At 44.6% G+C, this 20,668-nt stretch overlaps 1 protein-coding gene across 6 annotated transcripts in view; it reads left to right on the top strand.

Annotated features, from left to right (window-relative positions):
- The window catches only part of LHX1 (LIM homeobox 1), a 151,650-nt gene that overhangs the window by 111,380 nt on the left and 19,602 nt on the right, over window positions 1-20,668 (top strand). For 3 of the 6 annotated variants that reach the window (XR_005590243.1, XM_039508518.1, XM_039508519.1), the window contains exon 1: window positions 19,287-19,456. The exons of 2 other annotated variants lie outside the window; for them this stretch is intronic. Coding sequence is in view for 2 of the 4 variants with exons in the window: in XM_039508518.1 (XP_039364452.1) it covers window positions 19,287-19,456 (170 nt within the window). In the remaining 2 variants the exon portion in view is untranslated. Of the gene's footprint in view, window positions 1-18,246; window positions 18,582-19,286; window positions 19,457-20,668 lie in introns of those variants that run through there. One more of the 6 variants, XM_039508523.1, reaches the window with a different exon arrangement.

Genomic DNA, 20,668 nt, shown 5'->3' with positions numbered 1-20,668 from the left:
TCCACATCACACAAAAAGACACTTATTGGACTTGGCACTCACTGGAACCCTCCTTGGCAATTTCAGCAAAAACAGCCCTCAAGATAAAGAGTGAGGTACAGTAGTAGGAGCAATAGGGAAAGGCGTGAAGTGTCTGTAACCATTCTACAGATATTCTTTGGATAAATAGAGGACTCCCCTTTGCACTGCTGCAATATGGCACCTTTTACCACCCCTAAATGGGAAAGAATGGAGGGAGAAGAGCTGGGAGGAGGAGGAGGAATACGGGGTTGGATCAGCCTGGCGCAGAACACTCTAGCCATGGTCGAGCAAAGCACTTTATTTCAGTGGTACTACTCGCATGCTTAATGTTTGATCACATGCTTGAGGGCTTGATCCTGCACCATTCAAATCAATGAGGGGTTTTCCATTGATTTGAATGGGATCAGACTCAAGCCCTAAATGCATTGCTGGATCAGCGCTAGAGGTTTCAGCACTATGTAGGATCCAGCCCACAAAGGAAGAGGCAATAGGGAAGAGGGAAAGGAAGGTATAGACCAAAGAAATACAGATATGAAGTCTGACATGTTCAATTTCCCTCAGATGTGCAGCTCTCTCTTGTTAATGTTAAGCAATCCATGACAACACCGTTGCTCTGCATGTTCTAAAAGTATAACTATCAGCCCTGATAAATAAACCTAGAAGTGTCCTAAATTCAACAGACTGTCTCCTCTATAGAGATTTTATGATAAATGTAACTAGGTAATAGGTATGCAAAAAATTAAAACAGAGAAAATTAACACTGGCATTGAGCTAGGATGTTCACTATAAATGCTGGATTCTTATAGGTAAGGGGGAGAGAAAAAACCCACAATCCTTTCTTAAACCCCAATGATACAGGCTAATTTATATGCAGTTATTCACGTGTGCAGTAAATTCCAATTATGTTTACAGATGTCTGCTTAACATTTATGGAAAAGGAACCTCAGCATGTCTGCAATATCCATATAAGGGGCTCGGACTGGGCTCTTTATTTTTCAACCCAATACCAATTTAATTATATTTTGCAGATTTAAAAAAAAAATCCAGCTGAGCTCTCTGATAGAAGGTTTAAGATTCAGTGCATTTGTTTTGGTTATATGACCATATTGTAAATGTTTTAAGACTCTACCATCTTTTAAAATGGCTTTATATGCCACAAGTAAGTTTAGTCAATTTTACAAAAACCAAATAAGTAAATTTAAAAATATGTGGGTCTCCAAACAGCTTGTTCGCTCTTCATCTGGGAATTTCTCATGCTGGAAAATATTGCCTGGTTGTTCTCCTTTGAACACCTCTCTGTTATGTATCTGACAAGTGTGTAACACTCTCACCCCTAGGGACACAGGCATTTTGTTCACAAATATGTGAAAAAAACACAGAACTGTTGTGGGTTTTTTTAAATCTTTTCTTCCCTAGTGGTGCATGTTCATTGAATTATTGTCAATTGCACATTTCATTACAGATTTGTGGAATGTGTTGTTATGCTGTTTGTGATGATGACGATGACAGTAATAATTGTACAGATATAGTTATTTGTATTACCCATTGGCCCCCACTGAGATCAAAGTCCCACTGTGCTAGGTACTGTTCATATATGTAGTGAAAGATGTCCTCACCCCAAAGATTTTACAACTAAACAGACAAAACAGACAAGAGTGTGAGAGAAACAGAGGCACAGAGAGGTGAATTTTCTAACTGTGACAATAATGCACTTACATAAAACTTTTCATACCAAGATGTTTAGATCCCCATTTTTGGTGCGGAAACTGAGCAACAGAGAGGCTAAGTGACTTGCTCGCGTTCACAATGAGTCAGTGGCAAAAGAAGGAGCGGGTCCAAGTCATCCTGATGCCCAGTTGCCTGCTCTAAATGACAACTACATTCCCAAGAATGTTGCTACCTCTGTAACGAAATCTCCTGATGCACCGTACTGAATCAGTAGCATCTTGCGCCCACTCTTGCACTGGTGTGAATTACTGTACAAGGCACGGAGCAATGGAGAATCTGGCCCTAAAAGTGAAGGTTTGATTCTTGCTATTCCTCTGTCTGAGGATATTGAAACTGCTCATTCTCTCTTCATCTGAAACACCAATATTTTACTACAGCACATGCTCATGGCATCGCAGTAAGCAACTAACAGGAATCTGAAGACTCTGTCCATCAATGGGACAGGGCTAGTCGGCATCCACTCAACATCCCAAACATTTACAAGGCACAGCCATGAAGAATGAGCTAAAATCACTTATTAAAGGATTTTTTTTTAAAGGAAAGTTGCTTATTTGTGTGTATCCACCTCACTTTTCCATTGGACACTGCTGGCTCATCTCACACGCAGCATCCCCCACATCAATATTATGCATATCTGGTAGTTACTTCGCACACCATGTTAGCATTCAGGAACTGTGTAGCAACTTCAGCAAGTAACTAAACTGCAAATCACCACTGCCATTGTTCAGTGACCCATCAGGCATTTTAAACACTGTCTCAGTACTTCTCGGAGCAGAATTAGTCCATTTTGCCATTGTTTAATCAGAGGCTATGAGAAGCCTGCTTTTTCTTTTCCTAAATAAATACAGATCTGTAATATTAAAACAGGCGAGCTCAGGTGTGTGAATTTAAACTACACGTGTATTTGGAAATGGAATATTTTTTTCTCCTTCTTCTGAAGCGCTAACCCAGTTAGAATATTAATCTGGGATTGTAAAAGCTACTGTATGAAATCACTTCTCCAGAACACACACAGCCCTAAACCATTCTTCAAATATTGAAGCAATCCTGCCGCACCAGAGGACTTTGTTTTGTGTATTTGCTCGTCCGGCCTACAGACTGAGGTAGGAACTGAACCTTTCCATGTGTTTCCTTGTGGAGACAACATAATCTCCAGCAGGTATGCACAAAAGATTTGGTTTGAATTAACACGTTATTGATTTTATGTAAAGACATATGAGGGCGCAACAGTGAGCGGAGATTATGCCCACTGCACTTAAAGCATACGCAGGACTCATATCAGAACAGCAGACCCGGCTACGCTATCCTGACGTATTTTGTAACATTTTCTCAAGGTGCTCAGACACCAGAGTGATGAATGTGGTAAAAGGGCTTAAGCTCAAACCCACTGAAGTCAATGGAAAATACTCTCATCGATGGGCTTCGGATGAGGCCCTATATTCATTGGTAGAAGTTATAACTGGCTGTAGGGCATAGATACAATGTTTGGTCTGGATTCGTATCAGTTTGGGCAGGTGCATTTGGATTCAGGACCTTGGTTTAGTCCATAACAGGAGCTAGCTGCCAAGTTCAGCTCAAAATGCTGATCAAGAACCAATCTCCACCAGAGTTTCCGGATGTTCCTTTTGGGACCTGTCTCTAGTTAGAAATATGCATGAAATGCTTGACTATGCAAAGAGCAGTCACATTTTTGAAAAAGACTGGGCAGGGAGCAATGATCAGTGTAGCAACCAGCATGCCAGAGCCACAAGTGCCTCGAAGAAATAGCAAAAAATGGAACTTCATCTCTCATTAATTATAGCTTGAGTTTGCAACCGTTGGTGAAATATGTATACCAGAGTTTTAACATGATTTTTTTTATTAACACACACATAGAGAAGTAAATAAACTGCCCATACCTTTGCAGTGAAGTTTGAAAAATCCAGTTTTATTCATTGTTATTTATTATCATGTGTTAATCTGAATTTCCTTCACCCCTCTTTCTCAAGTAACAAACATTAACTAAGTAAGGAAACAAAGGTTTTATTTAATCAAAATGGAAGAAACACAGTGGTAGGTAAATGTCAACGCTTACATATTACTCAGAATCTTGAGCATTATACTTCCACATATCCTAATCAAAGGCAGCACACACACAGATCTCTCTGTTAGAAAAGTGCTATCAGAGAAGCAGATTGTAATTTCGTGGTCATCACAGAAACGTGCTTGTTTGGAAAACGACTCAAGAGAGTTTGGTTTTGCTTCTAAACAGAATCAAGCCAAACCCGATTTTTAACAAGGTTTAATGAAGGTCTTACTAGTATGAACTAATGGTACAGAGAGCTGTTCAGGGCTACGTTGGTCTCATATGTCATGCCTCCTACGCTGTGTAGGTCTTGTTTAGATCCTTCAACAGCTTCTCTCCAGTCATCTTCACCTGCAGATAGAGAGATAATGAGGATATACAATGGGCTAGCTAATAAGAAGCATCAATACTTTGTAACTTGTGAATGGCAGACTGGATGACAAGTTATGAAAGGTCATCAATAATGAGGGGGAAAGAAATTATGCTTCAGCTCATTAGATATTCCTTTTAGGTAACATTGTTTGTTCACGTTTCTTTAAGTAGTTGATGTGATAAGTTGTAACTTGCAATGTTAACAGCCCTGCTGCCGAGAAGCCTAACAAACAGTCGTGTATTTAAAATACTTAATGGGGGAAGAAGACTAGTGTATAAAGTGAGGTACAGATGGTGTATTTGCCTTTTCACTCCACACTTTTGCCATTTCTTGTTTATACAGCCAGCCTTAACTCATAGAACAAAAAGTTTCCAGTACACCCAATGTCTTACCCAGAGGGAGAGGCCATTTCTTTACTGGCAGGCTTCATAGCTGTAATTCACCAACTATAAGCTCCACCAGAACAGCTGCAGCAGTGGGAAATGGAGGATAGATGGGGTGCAGGATGCTAAAAAACATCCTGTCGGGCAGCCCTGTGACAATGGAAGCTGGAAGGCTGCATGTCCAGTGGATAGTGCATTGGCATGGGAGTTAGAAAACCCTAGTTGTATTCCTGGCTCAGGGTGCTGTGTGACCTTGAGTGAATCATTTCATTCTCTGTGTCTCTTTCCCCCTCCCATGCTTTGTCCATTTAGGAGTAAGCTCACTGGGGCAGGGGCTTGTGTTTGTAGCACAATGGGGCCTTGATCTCATCTGGGACCCCTCGGCACTACTGTGATATAAATAATAATCCAGTGAAATAACCTGTGAAGACAATACGAGTTCTGCATGTTCTGGGCTTGTCATTTTTGGCCCTCTGTATGAGGAGATCAACTCATACGAGTGAAACAATGTACCCAGGGTATCAGAGCATAGGACTAAGCTGAGGGATTGTCTGCACAGCCTTGCAATTTGCACTATTGGGGAGTGAGTTGCAGAGTGCACTAGCATGCTGCACTGCAGCTCCCCTGTGTGGATGTTGCTGCTGCAAACTCATTCCCATGAACGTAGCCCTCTTTCAAACACGACTAGATAATGCAAACCTAGGCACCAGCAGTGTCAACAAGGGGCAGTTACAGTGCATGCTGCCATTCACAGCCCCGTAGTCCGAACTGTGGGTCCGTATAGACATAGCCTAAGTGAGGGATTCTGAGGATATCCTAGACCGCTGCAGTTACCCTCTCCTGGGCCAAACTCTGCCCTCAGTTCCACCTGTAAAAACCAACTAAAACCAGGGGGATTATACAGGTACGACTTGGACAGAGTTTGACCCAATTTTTTTGTCTTACCTGAGTGGTGGCTCTTCTCTGTGAACCTATAGTGATCTGTTTTATAGTGGTATATGCAATTTTTCATCTCTTATTTTACATGTAGCACACGGGTCAGTTTTCTACATGCACAGTCAAATTTGATAATATAAATTCAACAAGGTATAATATGCACTGTATAATAAAATGCAAGGAATCAAGCTATAATAATATGCATGTCTCTTAAAATGTGTGGTTAACCATCTCTGGCCAGTTTTGTCACTCTGTTACTCCAGTTTTAGGTCAGTATAGTCTCTGTGAGTACAACAGCCCATACCAGGCCCCCTCTCTATTAGATCCTTCCTCTGACTTCCCCACCATGTCTGTCAGTCTAGGGGGGCCTGCAAGCCAGCCTCTGCCTGCATTTTGGTAGAAGTCAGAATCAGGGATGTGAGAACTTCCGCACTGCACTCCTCTTCTGCCTGCAGGTTTCCTGCCATATGCCCACCTGCATCAGACAGACAGAATTTTTCCCTAAGCTTCTTACACTTCAACAGGTACAAAACATTTGTCTGATTCAAATTGTATAAATAACAAAGTGGACTTCTGAACATGTTGTAAAGGGGGGTAGGGAGAGGAAAATGTCCTGATTAAACCTATGTGCCAAATTATAGACCGATAAAAATAGGAGCCTATAATGGAAGCACTATACAAACTCTGATATCATATTGTATTTATAGTGTGCCTAGATTGGATGGAAACACCATATTTAAAAGGTATAATATATAGATGGAAAAGGATTAAATCAGCTGCCAGGAATAGAGAGCAGGATATAAATTCATCAGTGGGTTCTGATTTCATCTTAACAAACCACGAACAAAATTTGAGTTGTGTTAGATATTCCTGAAGAGGCATTAATATTGCCATCCAGGGGGTTTGCTTTCTTTTTAAATACTAAATGGAGATGTGGTAACCATTTTCAACTGATAGTCAGAATGACATTGCTGATTTACCACTGGTGTTGTTCTATTGTCATTTCATTTTATTCAGACAAGCCTATCCATTTTATTTCAATTATTTTTCTCACCGATGCTCAAACATCCTACTTTGGTGGTGATACAGAAACCCAAAGCCACTGCTTTGCTGATGACCTAAAAACTTGATATTAGAAACACTCTTCTCCCAGCTGCTTGTGAATGGCAGAGTAATGTCCTGATCCTGCCACCCCTTTCTTTATTCTCATACTCACATGAGTAGTCCTGTTGAAAGCTAATGAAACTGTTCACTTGAGTACGCGCTGTATGAGCATTCCTATTAATAACTAAATAATAGTTCATACTCTTCAACACGCTGTGGATCAGGCCCTTCTAGAACTTATCTGTGGATTTCTAAACATTCATTTAGGGTCCCATCACCCCATGGTATGTGAATATCATCATCCCCTTACAGATGGCACCGAAAAGTGAAGTGACTTGCCCAGGGTCACACAGCAAGTCAATGCCAGAGCGAAGGAGAAAGGTCCAGAAGTCCTGTTTCCTCTGCCATCACCATTAAACTTACTTCTCCCTATAAAACAAGTGGTATATAGACATTAGATAGATTAGATTGACTCACTCACTGGGAAATTCACTGACTGTGAAATTAGTAAATTACCTAAGCCCAAAGAATTTAGAAAAACACTATAATCCTGGGGGTACTGAAATAATTAATTTCCTAATCAGCTACACCTTGCTTTTTCAATTTGCAAATAGTACTCTGGTTTGTTGCCTATTTCAGCCACCTCAGGAAGAACAATATTTCAGGAAGCATGCCACCTTCTCTCAGAATACTACTGTCCATGTGTATTCTGCACCACAGGATTGGCCAGTTCTTAATATGTATATAGGTTACGCTGTCCAATGCAAACAAAACTGACCCTGTGATCCAACCTCACAAATGTTGCCAGGAAATTTGTGAAACCATGTTTTAAAAAAAAAAAGCTTCAGAATTGTAATAATTTTCTGTTTTGTGCTGTTTGTCTCCTTGTTTTACTTTGTTGCTGCCATTTGCATTAAATCATCTCAAATGCAGAGTTTGCCAGAAACGACAATTAATATGGAGAAGGGGGAAAGTATTACCATCTATTATTTGCCATAACATGAATTTAAACCAGGAAGTCAAATGATAAAATATGTGGTGAAGGAGGGAGGGAGAGGAGTACCCAAATGAGTAATAGCCTTGGGCTTCTGAGCCTGAACTTAATGTGCTAAGTAAATCCCTGAGGTTAAAAAAGTATGAAAATTGTTGCAGCTTAGGGAGATATATTTTAACTTTGCAAAAGGTCCCTGCAAATCCACCACCAGACTCTTAGGTGGATACAAATACAGAGAGAGAGAGAGAGAGAGAGTGTGTGTGTGTGTGTGTGTGTGTGTGTGTGTGTGTGTGTGTGTGAGACTCAAAATTCTATTAACCCAGGGTGAGTTGGTGGTTTGGTTTGTTTTTGTTTGTTTTGGATAGATGAGTAAAATACCCAGTAATGGCTTTTATTAATAAAGTAAGGGTGAATGAGTAGATTTCATGCCTGAATAGGTAAATTTTATGACTTTATAATCTGGGTGTATAGATAATATAAGGCGGGTTTTTCCATATGTTTACATATGGGGGGTGCACACACGTAAATACTGTAAAGTTAAAAGCAGGTTACGTTACTAAATAAGGGTTGAGGTTTACAATGCCATCTCTAAGCAAAATATTATCTTAAAAAATTCAATTTGAGAAAGGAAAAGCTTCCTACGTTTAGTGTAAATTAACAGTAGCCACTTCATGACACTGCAAACAATGTCTGGTTAGGGGAAAGGCTTTGCGGTCTGAACAGATTTCCCCAGTATGTCAGGCTATAGTTGAGTTGCACCAGTTTGAAGCCTACAGTCAGATTGTTACAATCGTGTATGTAGATTGAAAGATAATTGATGCCTTTGTGTGGTGCATTTATGCCTGGCTCCAACTCTTTCTCTTGAAAACTCTGTCTGCCTATTGAGTTGACCATGCTGCTGAATTTATGAAGAGAGATGTTTTAGCAGAAATCCCCCTGAGTCTGCCATCAGTCCTAAATCCCCAGCCTGCTCTCCCTGGGAGACCTCATGACACAGAGCATGCCAAAACAGCTTCCTTTTGCCTATGCATTAGCAATCTATTTTACCTTTTTGACATCTCTCACACATAAAACCGTAAGAGAGAAATAAAATATCTGTCTCTGGGCGAAAATAAAGCTTTGCCTCCCTCCTGATCTATAGGATATAAAATAAAGCCATGGCTTTGATAGTGGCTTTTCCTTATGCTGGAGTTGCTTTTGCATACACGGAGACAATGAAGATGAATGAGCTGGGATTCGCTGCATCCTCGTGGGGTTAGTTTCACCCTCTTTTTTTTAATGGTCTTTCTTCCCCCACCGCTCACCCCCTCTTTACTTGTCTTCTTCTATTTGTCTTTTAGCTGCCCTCTCCCTCCTTTAAAAAAAACTTTTAATTTTCTCTCACACGCACACACTCTCTCTCACACACACACTGGTTTTCCTCCTAGCAATCAGGTCTCACTCACACTCAAACACACACACACAGAGACAGTTGTTCTCTCTCACCCATTTGGTACAGTTGTTTGTGAACTACTGGCTTTGGTCCAGAGAAAGAAACAACCCAGGGGTAGACAGAAGTCCTGGGCACGGAGGTGCAAGTAAAAATGAACCTACAAAAAAAGCTGCCATTTCTCTCAGCAATGTCCTTGTTTTCTGCAGCACTTGGGTGAACCAGTGTGTTCCTGCGGGTGTTTTTTCTTCACGGGGACAAGCAGAGAAAGGCAGCTTCAGATTGCACCCTGTGCTTTCTGCAAGCCCAGTTATGAAGTGCTAAGGATTTGTCAGCCAGCAGGAATGAGCTGACAGGGGATGGACTTCTGCTCTCTCTCCCTCTCTCATTCTCTTTCCTTTACGCTCCCTTGCAAGGAGGCTGATTCTGCCTGATGGTGTTTGTTTGTTTGCCACTCTCTGCCTTTTCCCCAGCAAGCTGCAGCCTCAGAAAGAGAAGAGAGATCTCCCTCCAGGGCTGGCTCTTTCATGCTTCCCCCTTTTGGAGGCTTTCCATGCCTTCCCTTCAGTCAAAACCCAGGCATACACTCTTTGGGCTGGTAATTATGTATTAGTTCTATTTCCCCATAAACAATGCATGAGCTTGGAATGTAAACGACACCCTTTAGCGACGTGCCATGAAATCCAGGAAGGGGTAATCAAGAGTAGGAAGGAGCAGACCAAAAAAAAAAAAATCGCTGCAACTTCTCTGAGAGGAGCTTTTCCCACCCCAGCTGCAAACGTGCTAAGGGTGGACTTTCCTGACGCATCTCAGCACTGTTTACCCTTCTAATCGATTCAAGTGTTTCGGTGTAAACTTGGAACCTCTAATACATCATGTAAAGATCTTCTTCCCGGCTCCTTAAAACCAACTTTGCAGGGCACAGAGTGATGGGTCTGGGCCAGGAATGGTTGGTTGTACTGGGGAGTTATCCAGGCTTAATTACATCTTCACTTAAATATTGGTTTAGGGCATTAGTCATCGGTATAAAAATCAGCCAAATGCATCGCTTCCAAGACTCTTCCGGTGGGGAAGGTTTCTGTGCAAGAAGGTTTATGGGTTAGGGGGCCGGGAAAAGTTATCCAGTGTGTGGGTGTCTGGGTAACAAGCAGCTACTGGCCACTATAGTAACTTTGACTTGTGAAAATATAGACTTATGGCTTTCTGAGCTGCGGTATTGCGTAGTCTCGAGTTCATAGGACTTTGAGTTCATATCTGTCCCCATCCCCTGCAAATCTGCTCTTCCTTGGGTAGGGCAGGGTGTGTTATGTGACCACTGGGCCGATGACAGGGAAACGGGGAGGTTTCTGCATGGGGGAAGGGTACATCTCCTGTTTTGTTTAGAGAACTGGCATGAAACACTCACAAAGGAAAGGGAAAGAAGAAAGTCAGGTGGAGGAGGATGGAAAGCTGCGCCTGGCAGCCCAGTGACCCAGCAGGGAGCCGAGTCCAGGATTCTGGGTTAACTGTCCCCGATGATTCCAGCGTTGTTTGGGTGTTTGTCTGATTGTATTGCAGCTCCTCGGTATTCTTTTGCGTTTCTCCCCACTCAACGCAAAACAAACTAACAAACAACACCCCCCCCCCCTTACAGTTTGAAATCTAAGACTCCCCTGTTGCCTTTTGATATTGCATTTGAAAGGGGCATTTCAACCTCTATCTTGGGCATTAATTGGAGACACCTATTGCCACCGATTTCCTTGCATGTTGCAATATGATTTGTCAAGGAGTTGCCCCCTGTCCTTTTTTAAAAAGAAAGCTGGCTAGCAGCAGCGATCAGCTGTGCCAGGAAGAGGAGCCAGACCCGTTGCGTTCATTTTGTTATTTATTCGGTTTTGCTGAGAAACGTAACACTTACAACTTTTCATTTTATATACCCGTGTTAATATCCGTTACGCTGCTGGTTATTGCAGAGATCTGAGAAGTAAATCTGCTTATTGACGACGCTGGGGCAAACAGCAATGCACCAACGCTCTCCAGCGTTAGAAAATCGTCCATTTGGCCAGTGACTTTCCCCAAGTGATCTTCCCCACTCTGTGCAGGCTGGATGTGGAAAAGAATAAGAACGGTGTGTAGATCGCCTGGGCCCCATGTTTTCTCAATACACCCAACCCCACCAAAACCCTGAACCTTAGAAACAAGAAATAGATTGTACTTTCCGGATGCTCTGCTTGGTCCATTGGTCTTGAAGACATCAAAGAACTGGCTTCTTCTCCATGGGCAAGTTCAACCCATCTGCATGAAATGTGACAATAACAAACAAAAACAGGGCTTTTCTAATTGCCCGGAGACTTGATGAACATAAAGAGAAAAGGGAAGAAACCGCCCCTGTTCAAAGACAGATCCTGCAGGTTTTGCCAACAATAGTGGCTCAACACTAACGGCCGGGAAAGGGGGGAATAAAGGTGACTGTCAGAGCAGTAGCCCTGTGATCAGTTAGTCAAATATTCCTTGGTAAATCATTGAAATTGCCAGCTTGCGTTAGCAAGGGGAAGAGAGGGAGGAGAGGGAACGTGGCTGCTTTATTCACGTGTAGTGGGTGAACCGTGTTCAGACCTGAAAAGGGAAGGGAGTGAGCCCCGAAACAAAAGGCTTGACAGGGGAAAGAAAGGACGCGCAGGTAATCTCGGCTTGCTCGCTGTTGATTAGAAATCGTTGGCATGGGCGCTGCTGAAAGACACTATCAGGCAGAGATCAAGGCGGGGGGGGGGAGAGGAGGGGTTTTCCTTTCTCCCCCACCCCCAGTTGCTTGGTATCTCTCCAGCTATCAGCAGTGATTTGGTAACTCTATGCCCATTACGTGGAGGAGGAAAGCCAATTACTGGGAGGATTAATTACGGGGAGCTTGCAAGCCTCGTGTGATGGGGTTTGTCTCCTTGCTAGGAGTGTGTCTCCAGACTGCGCCAGCAAGAGGACAGGACCTGGGAAATGTCCCCCAGCAGTGAAAGTGCAGAAGAGATCTCACTGGCGAGCTTGTGGCGTTTGGTCCCAGCCCCTGGGAGCCTTTTTAAAAGTTAGAGGTGATGTAGTCGCACTCAGCTGATCAAAGCTGCGCTGGGTCCGGAGTCCGGACTAATATTTCTCACTTTATTACGAAGTGTCACTCAGGGCCGTTGCATGCCTGACGATCAGAACAGTCCCCCAAATAGCATAACCTAGGGAGCGATGTGGGATCACCGAGGTTAACGTCACGTGCATCCCGGGAACAATCCGTCTCCTTTTCCTGTATGCGCCGCTGCAAACTTTCAACTTGAACTTTTCAACTCGGGCTTTTTTTTTTTTTTTTTTTGCGCGAGCTTTTGCTTAGTTTAAATGTTACAAAGCACAAGTGGGGGGGAAGAGGGCAAGCGAGTCACTTAGCCCCCGCGGGAAGGGCTGCGGGAGAAAGGAGCCGAGCCGGAGCTCAACACCGCCCTGAGCACAGAAGGGAAACTATTTCCCTTGATCCGTTTCCCAGGAATATTCCGCCTGCAGCCGCTGTATATTTACAGATCAAGGCAACGTGTCCAGATTTTAAAGGGAGTTTCTTCACTGACCGAGCTTTTAAAATCCGGCAAAACAGCAATTGCATCAACCCTCGGCTGCCCCGCGAAGCTATTCTGCGGGTACCTCCGCAGCCCGCGTGGGAGAATAAGTCAAACCGCAAGACTCTCCGATGCCTCCTGCCTCGAGTTTTGCAATTCCTGCCGAGCGCAGTTGCTATTCTACACGAGTCTAGGCTGAGTCTATAGAGGGGCTGGGGAGACTATAATATTTGTACAACACTAGTGCCCCATAAAGGGGAGAGAGAAATCCCATTACCGAGCGCAATGGTGTAGAAAGACGGATGATAAACAGGGCGATGTTGAACTGAAAGAACGGGAAAGACACCAACAGAACGCAGATTCACACCCAGCCGAAAGGGAAGACGTCACTTTGTTTCTGTCCTAAACTTAACATGGAATTTACATTGATTTTTTCCTCGTTTTTATTTCCCCTTTTAAAAACTGGGGCGACATTAAAAACAGCCACAGTGTGTGAGTTTGTGTTAAAACGTGACGATAGTCCCTCTCGTTCCAGCAAGAAATAGGTGATACAGGAGACACACACACACGTCAGTTCCCTTCCTATCCCATAAGCGAATTGCAATCTGGTTTTTTTTTAAATAAAAATGAGAATGAAAAAGCTTGATGAAACTTGGAGGGGGGGAGAAACTCGTCCAAGAAGTCAATGGAGACCCCCCTCCTCCCCCCAGTTATACTGTTCTGGGTGAAACGCCCCTAGCTTTTTAGATTTATTCACCTCTCACCCCCAAACTTCAGCGCTGACTTTCCCGCTCATTGCCCACCTCTTCCCAGTAACCAGCCAGCCTCGTTCATCATCACCCCAGTTCTGTCGCGCAGGGTGTCGCTGGCACCCGAATGAAGGCACCTCCCAAAGAACAAAGAGGGGGAGTGGGGCAGAGAGCCCATCTGACACAAGGGGACACGAGTCGGGGTTCCAAGAGGGGTAAGGGGGGGAGAGGCCGATAGGGCCACCTTGGGTCAGCTGCTACCACTGGGAATTTGAACTCTGTGCAGAAACCTGTCCGGCGTGTCTGGGCCAGGGACAGAGGTGCTGTGTATCCTCCTAGGCAGCCAGAGATGGGTGAGTGACATCGTTTGGGTTATTCGGTGCGGGGGGGGGTGTTGATTTGAGCGTTTTGTCTTGCCTATCCCCCCGCACTACAAGGTAAATACGATGTAAATAATAGCCCTGAGATTTTCGATTGATGGCTGAGGACATTCAAATCACAACCACCACCCCCCCACCCCCCCCGAGTTGGCTGGGCGCTCCGGGGAATAGGGCCGTAAATGCAGCTGGCCTGGCTCGCTGAACGTCTTCCCCCGCGATGCAAGCCTGGGGCAGGGGAGGCTCCCTGGAGCCTGCTGCTGACCCCACTTCCCAGAGAAGCGATTACAGACTCCTGCAGTGTGAACGGCTCCCAGGGACAGACCCGAGAGAATCTTCCCCACTCCGCGCTCAGCTGGAGCAATCCGTCCCCGCGTCCTTTGGCAGAGTTGGCTAGATCGGGGCCGGAGCTCTACAGAAACAGGTCTGGACTGTCCCTGCTCCGGGTTGCAGGATGGCTCCTCAAAGGGTGAATCAAACAACGCCCAGGGAACTGTTTTGTCTTTTGTCCAGGCCGAACTCCAGACCCGAAGTCCGTCTGTAGGATCTGGAGCGGTGTTGGGGGGGGGGGTTGCTTTTTGTGTTAATCCCCCCCCCGAGTTCCTCACACTATATCACGTTAATGACCCGCTACAGCAAGTGGCCTGTAAAGCAGGAAGCAAACTCTGTGCCTTATAGAATGATTCGCCCCAGCCAGAAAATGGCTTGCCAGGAAATCCTGACACTAAATCAATGGTCCTTTCAAAATGTATCTGATCAAAAGGCAGGTTTGGCGCTGGAAGTGTGGTGCTTTCCAGGCCAGTGCTCCAGTCTCCTAAAATCATTAGGGGGAAAGCAGGTTGTAATCTTTCTGTTTCCCCCCCTCTCAGAGTCCTGCATCCTGGGCAGACCCGCTTCACTGCACATTTTACAAAAATCACTCCAGATCCAGGACTGTTTTTTTGAACCAGGGAGATTCATTCCCCAAACGAAACGACACTGACTTCCCATGGAATGGCACGGCCTTGGCAAAGCCAGTTCTTATTTAACTGCAGCTGGAGGAAACCGTCTTAATTTAGTGGGAGAAAATTGTGTGTGTGTTCACGGGTGCACAAGCAAAGTGAGAAAGAATCGATGCTACCGGGCATCTGAATGTAAATTTAAGCAAATGCCAGTGCATGTAACATGCCAGTTGGAGTGCCAAGCATTTTATATAATCAGATGGCTTTATTAATCAATCTTCCTTGCAAACTCCTGGGCTTCAGTTTCCACTTTTCCACAGCAAGGCATCACCATCTACCTTCTCCTGATTTAGCAGGGTAGCCGCCTAATAGTTTTCATTTAAAGAAACAGCGAATTTTTTTTCTCTGGTTTTGGGAGAAGGTATTTTTCAGTTTGGAGTATGAGGCAAACTACATCCAGGGATTGGCCTGCTTCTGCTATTTTAATTTGTGTAAGACGGGTCTGGGGTCTCCCTTGCATTTAAAACTGGTGGAAAGTTGTTGAAATAGACACATTGAATCCCACCTTTACGGAGAGGGAGAGAGTCGGGTCGAAACCCTGCCCTGGCAGTGTCAGATCCATTGTCTTTGGGTTCATTTTGCAGGGGCTTCCTTTTTAAGGTTCATTTCAGCAAGGGTCCCTGGTTACCTTTCCCCACCACAAACTCTTCGGAGGCGGGGTTTCTAGCACCGCTGTGTATATATATATACACGTATAATCTCTCTCTCTTTCTCACCAGATGCTTTTGCTAACGCCTTAAAAAACACGCGCATCATGGAAAGCTGATGGGCATAAGATGCTCATCTTCTCTCTCTTATTCATCCCTGAGCAACACATGTCACTTGGGGGCCGGCAGTCAAAGGAAGAGGTCCCTTGATAGCAGAGTACAGCTGTCGCCTTATAGGGTCTATAGGACCATGGCTATCCCAGACATCCCTTCCCTCTGTTTTACATGAGAAGAAGCCCATATGCAGGGCGAAAGGGGGGCTGAGGATGTGGAAAGGGAGGGGCGGGGGGCTCTGTGGATGGATGTATTGATTCCAGTTTTTAACGTTTTACCAATAAAGGCGGAGAGGATGCAGCCCAACAGCTGGGGGAGGGAGGGGGCTGGGAGAGAGCGCCCAGGAGCTTTGGGTCTCATCCGGCAAACACGTGTGTGTGTCTCTGTGTGCGTTGTGTGTCAGGCCAGGCGTTAAAGCTCCAGTTCCCACTACGCTGGCAGAGGAGGCGGAGTTGGAGCGGGGTGGAGAGGTCTTCCGTTTGCAATCCAAGCGCTGGGTCCTTGGGCTGCAGCCGGAGCTGAGAAATGGAACAGCTGCCTGGGTTTAGACAAATAAATACAGACCGGAGATCGGTATCGAAAAGAGGCTTTGTGCCTGCCTGGATCTAGTTGAGAGCCGCCGCTTATATACCTATGTTATCCCGCTACCGGCTCAAACTCCGAACTTTCTCTTGATTCGGTTTGTGTAGCTTTAACCAGAACGTTATCCAAACTGTTTCCTTCTCGGTGTGAACGCCCAATAGGTTTCAGTCATCCGAAGGGGAATAGAGTGGGGTTCGCTGATGGGCGACAGGCTGAGCAGAATTGGGGGTGATTTTTGTTTAATGATGAGGGGGAAATAGATATGAACTAAACTGAAGTGAGACGGGTTAGGAATATCATGAAACCGTAACGCGGTTTTGCCAAAGGGAAGAATTAGCCCTGATTTTAGTCCACTTTGATTCGAAAGGAGAGCATCTGAGCTTGCTTCCTTAGCTAGCAGGGGATGAATCCGAATTCGGAACTACAAAGCAATCCGAAGTGAAAGTTGGAGTGTCCTCTTCGGATGAGCTTTACCATAAATTGCCTTCCTGCAAATGTCCCATTTTGTTAAAACTTCCCTAAACGGAATGAAGGACTATTAGAATTATTTTCAAAGAGAAAACAACAAGTTTTGTTTTAAATGGTTTTCTCCAGACTATTAACCCTTTAACTTTTTAAAGAAAATAAAGCTATCGCCTTTCTTTGCTAATCAACATTCAGTCAAAGCCGCTAGTTAGCAAGAAAATAATTGAGAAGGGGAGGAGACTTTGTTACAGAAAATGTATTTGGGAATCCGAGCAGAATTCATTATAATCAAATTTATATTGGGAAAAAAATTATTCTGTGGGGGGCAGTTTTTCAATCATCAACAAGTGCAAACTTCATCAACCTTTGTCCTCAAGATTTTACACATCAATTTCCAAATAAAGGCCATTTCTGATTCAGTTGCCATAGATTTACATTATCCTCATACAATATTCTCTCACAAGACAAACGTAAATGCGAAACCCGAAGAGAAATCAAATATTTTCCTAATTGATCAGTCATTGACGAAATGCCTTTAAGGTAACATCGAATTAATTTTTATTTGCAAAGAGGTTCATTAAGTAAATTGCATTTATCATTTGGTTCCAGTTTTATATCACAAATGCTGGCAAATTAATCATATCGGAGTAGTTGATTTTTTTTTATAAATACCCCAAAATAAATATTAAAGAACATAAATAAATACATATATTGAGTTGAAAACCAAACAAAATATTAATTTATATCGGATCCAAGCTATATGGGTTCTCTGCCCTAGAGAGACAGGTTTTAAGCCTTCTGAAAACTCATAAAGCTTTTTCCAAAAATTAATGGGCACGTTCGTTCTTGTCCCCAAAAAAGTTCATTCAAAATCTCTTTTTCTCTAGCAGAATGGAGTGTTCTATAAAGCCAATAAACAACATGATGTGGCTCAGACAGCAGGAGAGTTTTCACACTTTTCTTTTTCCTTTCCCAAAAGATGGGGCTTCATTTTGTTCTGATCATAAAGCAGAATGTTATAAGCTTTGTTTACTCAACGGCAATTACCTTCTGCTGTGTAAAAACTCAACCGTGCTCTTCTGAAAACTGGCTTCCGTTTCTTAGCCCCTAAACTTTCTTCTCTTCACGTGCCTTGTAAAGACGACTAATTTGTCCTTCTTTGAGGCAGTAAAATTATCAGCAAAGGTCATTTACATTAAATCAGGACACTTGGTTGTAACCTCCTACCCATAAAGATGCTCTGCTCAACAACAACAACAAGACCCCAATATTTAAATGACACTTAAACAGACACACTTCTCCTCTTGAGCTAGAGAGGGGAAAAAAACAACCAAAAATTTTACCTACCAGTTTTATCACTCTGTCTCTCTCTGCTGGGTGCAACTTGTGAGCTACCGCTCATAAACCACTACAGCCACTCCTGTTCCTTAGCCAGCTCTTCCCCCAAAGTGCACTTCAAGTACCTGACCAAATCAGAATTTAAGAAACAAAATGAAAAGATGCCATTACCTAACAATTTTGACAATGGGTCGCTTCCTCTTATTCTCTATAAATGGGTCTCACTGTACCATCCCGGCTTGGGAAGGATGCTTAATGGTTTGCTGGGGTGGGAGGAGGGCAGCGGGGCGGTGATTGGCTGGCCCCGGCCGTGACGTGGGAGATCGGTGCATAAGGCTCTGGCTCCTAGGCGGCCGGGAACATGCAGTCCAGCGAGAAGCTGCCTGGAGCTGGGAGCGGAGCCGCGCGGAGAGCCGGGCGCACACGCCAGACGGGAGAGAGAGGCTCCTCTTTTTAAAGACCTTTTTGAACAGAGTATCCGGCCCTGCAGACCCTCCTCTTCGTCCCCTTCCTCTGCTTGGAACATTGTGGCCAGCGCCGCGCAGGAGACTTCAACAGAGCAAAACAACCAAACAAAACAAAAAAAACCCAACAACAACCACCACCAAACTAACCCACCGCCGCCACCACCACAAAAAGCATGCAATGCAATGTTGTCTCTGCACGGACAAGGCTAGGCGTTTTGACTAGTGGACTAGACAAATGAACAGGGGTAGGTAAAACTGTCTTGCTGAAATATACAAGGGGGCGTTTGAACTTGTGTCAAGAAGACTGTAGCAACATCAAGCGAGAGGAGATACATCTGGCTGATTTATAGTATGAAAATATATCTCTCTATATAACAACAAGCATCTCCCCCCTCCCTCCCTCTCCAGGGCGGCATCCATGACAGATTAGGGCAATGAGCCTAGGTTAGGATCCAAAGCTCCTTTCGAGTCTTAGAATTATTTCATTTTTTTCTCCTTCCTTTTGATTTCTCGTTGGGAAAAGCAGATGCACTTTGACTCCTGACTGCGCTACCTCAGACCTGAGAAAACTCATCACATTTGTTTTTTAATCATCATCATCATCATTATTGTTATTATTTTTATGCGCGTTGATCTGTGTTATTGTTGTTTTTTTATTATTATTATTTATTTTATTGGCCGGGATTCTGCTGTTGTATTGAAAAGCTGGGCCGTGGGTGTTTTTTTGTTTTTGTTTCTTTTCTTTTGGTATTTGTGTATCCCTGCTAGGACATTTGAAAGAAGATATCCTCTTTCCCCCCCCCCCACCGCTTTGCTTCCCCCCCTTTTCTCCTCCAAGGCTTTTAAAACACACAAAAAACCCGACGCTGGTGTAATCTCTTCTTTTTAATTTTTTTTTTTGCTTGACATCTGGGAGCCAAAACCCCCCACTCTCAAAATAACCAAAGACAATGGTGCACTGTGCCGGCTGCAAACGGCCAATCTTGGACCGGTTTTTGTTGAATGTACTGGACAGGGCTTGGCATGTGAAGTGTGTTCAATGCTGTGAATGTAAATGCAATTTGACAGAGAAATGCTTTTCCAGAGAAGGCAAGCTTTACTGCAAAACCGACTTCTTTCGGTAAGTACCGGACTCCCCCGCCGGAAGCCGTGGCTCGCAATTACCCTTTTTAACCTATTTTTTTAATAGGAGCGATGGTTTTTTTTTAATTTTTATTTTTGTATGTCCCCATCCTGGGCCTCTCCCCAGCACACACACACACACATACAACACACACACACCTCCTTCGGCTCCCTTGCTCAAGGTGATGTCGTGGGCCTCTCCCCAGCACACGCGCACACACACACACACACATTACACACACACACACCTCCTTCGGCTCCCTTGCTCAAGGTGATGTCGTGGGCCTCTCCCCAGCGCGCGCGCACACACACACACACAAACACACACACACACACACACTCACACATCTCCTTCGGCTCCCTCGCTCAAGGTGATGTCGTGGGGAGGGTGCGAAAGGAGGGAGGGCCTTTCGGTGTGTTGCAATGTTCCCCGCTCCGTGGAGAGGGCGGGCATGAGTTTGCCTTGGCAAAGGGGAATTGTGTGAGGACGAGGAGGGGAGAAAGGCGGCTGGGGTCACCCCTGGCAGAGGAGAGGTTAGCGCGGATCGTTGGCGTGTGTCCGTCAAGGGCCGGGCCCGTGGGCGCAGAGCGGGGAAGAAACTTCAGTTCCCAAGTTCCAGAGTTAAAAGGCCTGATTCCCCCTCCCCCCGGATCTACCCCCGATCCTCCTCTCCTCCCCCAGAAAATACAAGTCAGAGAAACGAAGGCCAAATCCTGCTGAGGTTTCCTTAGGGAAAGTGCCGTCTCTTTCGGTGCCCATTTCAAAGGCGCGCGCTGATCCTGAGAGAGGCAGGGACTAGCACTGGCTTCTTCCTCTGGGGAAAAAACCACCTCAGCCTCGAGCGTTTAATGACAGCCCAGTGGGCGCAAAGACTTGTCCGTTTAAATCAGCCACCATAGGACGATTCTCTGCCGCAAGCCGGGTGCTCACGTCCCTCGGTTACACTTCCGAGAGCACTGGCGTTTAGACCTAACGCCTCCCGCAGTTTCATAACATTTTACAACTTCCCAGGGATTTCGTTGTTGTTTATTCGGGGGAAAGGGAGCTAATTCGTATTATTTAGTCTGCCTGCAAACACCAGGATCACCAGACTATATTGTATTGTGATCCTAGACCCAACAGGAACGATTATCCACTGAAACAGCCTCCCTCATCTTTTAAAACTTTTAAAAGAAATCTAAGAATTGCGTAGCCCGCATCTATGTAACA

Source organism: Mauremys reevesii, linkage group 20 (genome assembly GCF_016161935.1).
Source record: "Mauremys reevesii isolate NIE-2019 linkage group 20, ASM1616193v1, whole genome shotgun sequence".
NCBI classification, from domain to species: domain Eukaryota; kingdom Metazoa; phylum Chordata; order Testudines; family Geoemydidae; genus Mauremys; species Mauremys reevesii.
This window is presented reverse-complemented; position numbering and strand designations above follow the sequence as displayed.